Genomic DNA, 8,460 nt, shown 5'->3' with positions numbered 1-8,460 from the left:
CCCCCCGCACCCCCCCATGTCATTTCTCAGAAGACAACAGTGACTGCTTCGCAGCTGTTAGGCCCCCTGCACGAAGGAGATGGGAGGCAACAGATTGAGACAGGGTTTATCCCTGCCCCTCCCCAATATCTTTGGTACCTGTGGTGCATGGGTGTCATGTGGCATGGCCCTGTGCTTAGAAACATTGGATGTCAGAGGCAGACCCACAGAGGTTGGAGACCAGGCCACACCTTAGGCAAGTCCTCTCTCTTAATCCCTTTCCCATCAAAGGATATTGGTGTCAGCTATCTCCTGGGGACTTCTGAAGACATTGAGATGCTGCAGATGAAGCCTGGCATGTGAAACAGTGATATGTAAGGCAGGGGTAGTTGAAAAGAGCCCTGGCACCAAATGTGTTTGCCATGAACAACATGGCAGGGACCAGGAGAAGCCTAAACAGAAACCTGAGACCCAAGTCCAAGAGTGGGAACCAGACTTCCATCCCAGGACCACACTGGAGTGTAAGCTTCACTCACTCTCTCCTGACTTGGGGCCTCGCTTAGAAGAGGGGAAGTACTCACAGGTCCTGGACAGTAAAGCCCATCCCTACCCCACCCTGTGTTTCTATGTCATTGAGGTAACTCAGTCAAATAAGGAGAGGTTCTAAACCTTCACTTCTCTTACCAGGTTGGCCATCACCCGTGCATGGTGTCCAGGGCCTCAGCACAAGCAGTCTAGTGGGGGGGGGGGTTCCCTATGTTGATGCCTTGTGCCCATCTCTAAGTGGGCTGCTTTTGCACCAGCTGATTTGATCAGGGAGCATTTCTTAGGATTCTCATCCCCTCCCCCCCCAAAAAAAAAACAAAACAAAAAAAAACAAAAAAAAAAAAAACACTTGATTGGCAAAATCTGGTTGAAGAGTGCATTTGATTAATATTTTAACAGGGTAGGTTTTCATGGTGGTTTGGCAAGCAGTGTCCAGTGCTGGGTCACTCTTTGCTGTGAGGGAAAACTGGGCAAGATGGATTAGAGCAGAATGTAGACATGGTGCCCCTTTTGGTCCTTACCTGTGTAGTAGAATGGATGCTACTTACTCCTGGCCTGACCTTTAGGAGGAGCCTGGGGAGCCCTCCTTGAGCCAGGATTTATGAATGTGGTCTTTCTAGGAGTTCACAAGCTCAACATTCCAAGCCAAAGCAAAAGTGCAGTATACATGCGCATCTGTACTTTGTATTTTCAGCAGAGATGTGACTGCAGTTCCTTTTGGCATTCAGCTGGTACAGTGTTGGGGGGTTAGCATGAATGCCAACTCCCATCAGCAGGGCTCCGTGGCTGGGGTGGTAGCCATCATCTCTGTTGGTTGTGTCCCTCAGGGGGACCCTCACTGCCTCACCAGATTTCAGGCATGGTGATATTCAACACTGCATTCACTACAACTGCTTTTTGAGTGCTTGTGTTTGACTTTGTGTTTGGCACTGAGAGTACGGAGGGAAACAGAACAGACAAGGCCTAGACTTGTGCACTTCCATCTGGAATAGGTGCCACCAACAGTAGATGAACCCCAGACAGACCTGTCCCAGAGTTCCCAGGCTCCACAGCCAAGACTGCCAAGTGCAGACACCTCCACCTTAATCACATGTTTTGCCCCAAGACTTCTGCTCTCAGCTTCCTGTTCATTTTTGCTGTGGTGCCTGGCACAGAATAAGGGCTAAATACATGCTCACATAGCAGCTGGCAGTGTGTATGTGAAATAAACAAGAGTAGATGACTTTTAGGTGCTGGGTACCAGTGGACATGCTGGGCACAACCTGTTCAGAGACTGGTCTCTCATCCTCCCTGGAAGTGGCCCCAAATGACCTGTGGCAGGATGTAAGGCGAGGCCTGCTCAGGAAGGAGTACAGTGGGCAGCTGTGTAGTCAGCCCAGGAGCTTCTTGAAGGAGGCCATGTCTGTACAGGAAATAGTGTTGGCTCCAGAAGAGACAGTGACCATGTGCAAGAGTGCAGAAGTGTGCCATAGTCCAGGGCATGCAGGGGCAACAGACTATTCAGTACTGTGGTAGTATTCAGTGGTAGGTGGGGGCAGTGGTAAGAGTGGCTTGTCTAAGGGAGCCCAGACCCTGGTCAGTAGGAGGACATCAAACTTTTAAGTATACATTTCCCACAGTGGTTCTGTCTGCTCTGGGGAGGACTCTGCTCTAGGGGGTGAGAGAAGAGGTAGAGAAAGTAAGAAGGTCCGGATGGTACCTAAGCTGGGGACTAGGACCAGAGCCTGGAGGTAATTTGGGAGGATTTGACTGGATGTCACCTGGCTGGCAGCTTTCAGAGTTCGACCCTAGGTCTCTTTCCAGAGCACTCCTCTGTCAGAAATCAGAGTTGTCCCTGCTTCAGTGCATCCTCTCCCAACCGATACTCTGCTGTGTGGTCCTGAGGGTTGTCTGCCTGTCCCATCTCTGTGCCTTCCCCCCATTTATCCCTTCAGATATTTGTTGATTCCCCACAGTGTGCCAAGTGCTTGGGCTATGTGATGCTGAGGGGAAAAGCAGTTTCTGATCTTCTGGGGAGGCAGACCTAAACCTATCAACACATAGTAAGTAAGGTGGCTGTACTTGCTTTGGAGAAAAAGAAACTATTTTGACTAAACTGTAAGGCTAGTCCAGTTTCTCCCACAGGGTCCCTGAGTGTCCTGGAGTCTGCAGCAGCTTGAGCACTCCTGCCAGGCCATAATGTGTTCATGACCTGGGTGGACACTAGCAAAAGCCATGAATGATTACAAAAGTCACCATGTGGGCTGACTGGGCCAAGGTTAGCTCTAGGCAAGCCCAGCTGAAGGCCTGCACTAGTATCACCAGGGCTCAGCCTTCCCTGTCTGTCCTCAGCTCTGCTTCTGTCTGGGTGGCCCTGGTCTGAGGCCCCTGGTGGTTACATTTGGCTTCTGGTAACTTCTGGATTTTATATCATCAGCTCAGCAGCCCCCCACAGAAAGAGTATCCTCTTCCCTGGTAGCTCCTAAAGAAAGGCCTGACCGCATTCATGTGCCAGTTGCTCAGGGCAGACAGTACTGTCCTTGTCAGGCCTGGAGTTGGGCCAAGGGTGGGCTGGAGGAGGTTCTGCTTCCCTAAAGAAGATGAGGGTGAGAGGATACTAAGCTGGCTGAAACCCTTGTTCCTTTCTGTGTAGCACAGTGCTAAAGAGGAATGCAAAAGTATGGCTGGGCTGGAGTATCAAGATCCCCTGCTACAGACCTGGTACAGATCAGCTCTGTTCTAGCCCCAGAGTCCCTCTAATGCTTGCTTGACATCATTATTTTGCTGCAAAGGCTCATTCATTTGTTTATTCATTTATTCCTTCAAGTATGTCCAGGGAGATGGTGGCTTAGGGAAGTGGGGAAGGGAAGCCTTGTAGAGATCCTTCCTCATGTCATTTGCTTCTGGCGGTGTGTGCTGAGTCAGACATAAGTGGACTCTTACAGTGGGGCTACAGGGACATGGTGACAGGAATGTCATCACCAGTGGGCTGCTTGTCTGTGATATGTGCCCGCGGGGAGCAGTTTGTTCGGTTGCCTTAGCATTGTCCCTTCCTCTCCTCAGACCTCCCAGGCCTGTCTTTCTCCCAAGAGATCAGTCACCACACCACATCTCCAGTCTCCTCCTCCTCCCTTTTTTAAAAATATCTCTTTTATTTGAAACAGTACTTCCCAGATACTGAGCCTGCCTATACCCCCACTCCATCACCCTCAGCCCTGTGTCCCTGAGCCTGCTGTTGTCCCTTCCAGCTCGTCTCAAGCCCTCTCAGGGGTTTCCACTGACACCAGCACCCTGTGTAAGCACTGCTGTGTGGTAATGCTGTACTTATGCATGCTGGAGTCAGATGCCACCAAGGACAGGGCCCCAGTCTACAGGCGAGCATGGCTGGACCTGAACCTGCCTGCCCCTCAGACACACTAGGGCACACTATATTCACCAGATTAGCAACTCCTGTGCCACAGCCCACACCATACTCTCCCTCGGTGACATGAATGCATGGTAAGGGAGACCCTGAGTGCCTCCCACTCACAGAGGTCTTTGGTTTGTATCCAGGCTGAGGCCAGCTGGCTACAGGAGCTAGATTTCTCCTGTGGGGTCAAAGTAATCCCTGTCAGCATGCACCAAAGCAGCAGCAGGGACTTTCTAAGCAAACCTGAGTGGCCAGAGGCTGTGGGCCTAGATGGGAGACATAATGTCATGTGGCATTGCTCTTGTCAGGTGGCCAAGTATCCCAAAGTGTTTGTTTCTTCAGCAGCACCTTACAAGGTAGACTCTCAGACCTATCAGCTCTGCAGATCCTTTCTTTCATCTGCTGTGGAGACCCAGACCTGATGTGGGCATGACTTGAGTGGCCCCGCTAGACAGATGAGTCCATTGCCAGAGGCTGCAAACTTAAAAAATGGATAAAAACTAAATAAGTCTTCAACCACTGAGGTTCAGGAGATACCATATGAAGTGGGAGAGTGGCTGCCCAGCACTTTATATAGCTCTCCTGTACATGCCTGTCCTCAGGGACTGTTAACAGAATTTGCTGACTATAAGATTTACATACAGAAAGGGGCACAGGTTATATATTCAGTGCTGTGTTCTCCCCAGTTGATCATACCCACACATCCACATCCCCAGGAAGAAGTTATTGTAAGTGGTGTGATGTTCTGTGAAATCACTAGTATCTGTTTGTCTGTATCTATCTATCTGTCTATTTAACTTCTTACAAACAAATTAGTTTGTTGTGTGAACATAGTGTTGGGGGGAAAAAAACTAATTTTTCTTTTTTCAGAAAAGCCTGCCATTGCTCGGCCCGTCTTTGTGTTTCAGAAGGATAAAGGACAAAAGGTAAGGGGCTGGTATGTTCTCTCCTCACACCATTTCTCTGATTTGCTCTCTCCCAGAGAGCTTGTTCTCCAGGTCACTTGGCCAGGACAGCTGCTGCCCACCGAGGGGGAGGCCCAAGCCTTTACTTGGAGCTGGGAGGGAAAGACAGAGTGGCTTGGGTTTCCCTGGAAAGGCCTCAAGAGCACATAGCTTTGGAAAGGGTTGTGACTTCTTCTGAATGCCCTGTTGTTTTAGAAATGCCACTGTGTGTTAGGAAAATCACAGCAGGGGGAACAGAGTAGGAAGAGAAGTTGACAAGCAAGAGAGGAAGGGAAAAGAAAGGAAGGAAGAACAGTGAGAAGGGAAAACAGGACCTATGAAGCTATCTAGGGTATCTGGAGTGAGCTCAGTGTGCTCCATCTTATCGCCACGTTAGGGGGATAAGCAGCCCCTCCCAGCGTGACATTGACACATTCAGAATGATGAGTCTGTGTGCATGATGTATGTCCCATTGCTCTTGGATTCTCATGTCTGTGTCCAGTGTGTGCTGTCCTGGGGAGGTCCTGGTGTGGTAAGCAGTGAGAAATGAGCAGCAGGTCCTGGCATACGACTGCGACTGCAGATGCTGCTGTTTGTCGTGAGCCATTGCCTTATACTCCTCCCTGGAAGCCAGGGTTGTCAGGAGTCATTTGGTGCCATGAGGCAGTAATGACTAGCTCTTGTGGCTCTTGATGACTCTCAGATGTGTAGGGTCCCTTGCCACTGTCTCTTGACATGACAGCAGTTGTGATTTAATACCTTTTAGAATATTTTATAGCTACAAAGCACTAAATCAGAAATTCTGAGGGATATTTGCATCATGTCAAGAATGATGGGGGTTTGAACATCTCATCTGCGTGGTGTTTGGTGGATTCCCAGGCCTCTTAGGGGTCCCACTCCCAGTGTGGGAGCTGCTGTTGGTCTGGTGATCCTAGCAGCTCAGCCGCTATTCTTAGATCCTGCCCCTTGGTCTGAGAAGAGAAGCCAAGGCTTCTTTCTCATTGGGTGGCCGGATTTTCCCAAGCAGTATTCCAGTGATCTGCCAGGAAAGGATAGGAGGGAGGGGAGGGCAAGGACGTGTGTGTGTGTGTGTGTGTGTGTGTGTGTGTGTGTGTGTGTGTGTGCAGGGGACAGGAGGGTACTGGCTGATGACCCCCACCCCACATGTACTTCTGTGCTTGCCTGAGCCAACATCTGTTAGCTCTATAACTTTCAACTGTTTAGCCTCTTCTCTGTTAGATTTTCCTGTTGCTAATTGTTCTGCTGAAGAAAAAGGTGCTTTCAGGCTAGGGATATAGCTCAGCAGCCTAAGCACTTGCCTGGCAAGTGCAGGGTCCTGAGTTTGATCCTCGGTACTGAAAGAAAAGAGAAGAAAAAAAGAGGCACTTTCTTCTAGCCTGTTTAACCTAGAAGCGGTTCCCATGTCATAGTCCTGTCTCTCCTGAGTCCTGACAACATGGCTGAAAGCCACATGTTCTTAGTGTTTGTCCTTTAGAAGGCCGATCAGTGGCAAGAAGCTCTAGTTTGTAAAATGAAATTATTAAATAGTCTTAAGCATTGGATGTGTTTTAGGTAGCCGGGTCATTTCTCTTTGATGTTCAGTAAAATTGTTTTTTGTTTTGTTTTAGTTTTTTGGTGGAACCAGGGATTGAACTCAGGCCCTTGCGCTTGCCAGGGAAGCACTTACTCCACTGAGCCATCTCCCTGGCCCCAAATAAATTTTTTTTTTTTTTTTTTTTTTTTAGGAGCCGGGGATTGAACTCAGGCCCTTGTGTTTGCCAAGCAAGCGCTTATTCTACTGAGCTATCTCCCCTGTTCAGTCAAATAGGGACCTTTTTAGAATTTTGGATTTCATTATGATAATCATTTGGACCAGTTTTAGTTTAAAACAAAGGTCAGCAAACTAAGTGATGCCCCCACCATCACCTGTTTTTTTTAATTTTATCTTTTTTTTTAATGTTAAAAAAATATATATTTAGTACAGTGTATACAGGGTCTCATTATGTAGATCCAACTAGTGGTGCTTCTCCTGTTTTCAGCCTCCCAAGTGCTGGGATTACAGGTGCGTGCCGCCACATCCAGTCTCAATTGCCATTTCAGCGCGCCCTGGGGTTGGGACCAGCACCCTGGCCACTGAGCTTTGCCTAAGTAGGCACCTTAGTCTGCTGAGCTATTTGGCCAGCCCTTTATTTTATTTTATTTTTTATAAAACAATAGTATTGGAATACTTTCCCTTCTCAGCAGCAGAGTATGAACAGAGACCACACTGCCTATAGAGTGCGAGGTAGTTAGAATTGGGGTGTATTACGACATGCAGTGCCATGCACTAAGAGCAAAAAGGACGATGAGTGTTATTTATTTATTTATTTATTCATAGTATTTGGTACAGGGTCTCACTACGCAGCTTGGACTCGTAGTGATCCTCTTGTTTTCAGCTTCTCCAGCACTGGGGTTACAAGCATGCGCTACTACACCCGGACTTTGTTGCCAACTTGGCGATCCCTGGAGGCAGGGCCAGTGCAGCATGTGGGACCAGGGATTGAACCCTGGTTCTTGCGCTTGCCAAAGCGGGTGCTTAGTCTGTTGAGCTGTTTTCCCAGCCCTCTTGAGTGTCTTTCTGACCGTTTACAAGAGGAAAAAAAAAGTTTGCCAACTGAAAGAGTTGATTCGTTAAACCTGGAAAATAAAATTTAAAAAGAAAATCTTAAGACTTTAAGACAGCCAGCAAGTTGAAACTAAAATGTAACATTTGTTCAGATGAATTTAAAATGTTTTAAAAATCACTAGTTCCTGTGTTGGGATTGTTTTCACAGGTAAAAGGATTTGGCTGGAAAATAGGAAGACCTTCAAGAGGTTAATGCAAATTATCTTTAAGGGTTGGCCTTGAACCCAAACCCAAACAGTAACTAGAAAGGCTTCCCAGTCACTTAAGAGATGTGCAGGTCACCAGATGGGATAACACACACCTGTAATCTCAGCACTTGGGAGGCTGAAGTGGGGAGACTGCTGCAAATTTGAGGCTAGCCTGGCTACAGTGACACCCTGTCTCCAAGAAACCAAAACCAAAGAAAAGAAATGTGCAAGTGGTTTTATCAGAGTATTGACTGGAGCCAGTTCCAAGTAGATTTCTAAAAATAACTGCCCTCTAGAACTTAAGAGCTCAGCGTCTGCTTTTGTGAGCTTCTGCAGCAAGATCTGAAGGGCACACAGCGTCGACCCTGTGTGGGAGGGCAGAGGCACAAGCCCTTGTTTGGGCTCGTGTGCCCACAAGGATGCAGTCTGTCCTTCCTTCCCTGCTGCTTATGTGCTCAGCAAGGCAGCAGGCAAGCATGTCAGGCCTGGTCTGGTCTCTTTGGATTCCTAGTTAGTACAAGGGCCATGGAAAGCTTGTAAGGAACAGCCACAATGGGTTGGGGGGGGTTGTTTTGTTTTTTGCTTTTTTTGGAAAGGGTATTTGTTCTATTTTGCCTTTTTTAAAAAAAATTATTTATTTTATGCCTAATTTTTCTTCTGTTTCTTCTGGGATATCTTTTTCTTCTGTGCAACTTCCTCCTCTGGTTTAGGAACAATTTGTTCCTTTTCGAAAGTAAGACTCATCTCAGA

At 47.9% G+C, this 8,460-nt stretch overlaps 1 protein-coding gene across 5 annotated transcripts in view; it reads left to right on the top strand.

Moving 5' to 3' along the window:
* Ranbp3 (RAN binding protein 3) overlaps nucleotides 1-8,460 on the top strand; it is a 54,798-nt gene that overhangs the window by 13,721 nt on the left and 32,617 nt on the right. For all 5 annotated transcript variants that reach the window (XM_023716962.1, XM_023716959.1, XM_023716958.1 and 2 more), the window contains exon 2: nucleotides 4,784-4,839. In XM_023716962.1, coding sequence (XP_023572730.1) covers nucleotides 4,784-4,839 — 56 coding nt within the window. The remainder of the gene's footprint in view (nucleotides 1-4,783; nucleotides 4,840-8,460) is intronic.

Source organism: Octodon degus, unplaced genomic scaffold, assembly GCF_000260255.1.
Source record: "Octodon degus isolate 3935 unplaced genomic scaffold, OctDeg1.0 scaffold00050, whole genome shotgun sequence".
Lineage (NCBI taxonomy): Eukaryota > Metazoa > Chordata > Mammalia > Rodentia > Octodontidae > Octodon > Octodon degus.
The sequence above is the reverse complement of the archived record's forward strand: the minus strand, read 5'-3'. Positions and strand labels throughout refer to the sequence as shown.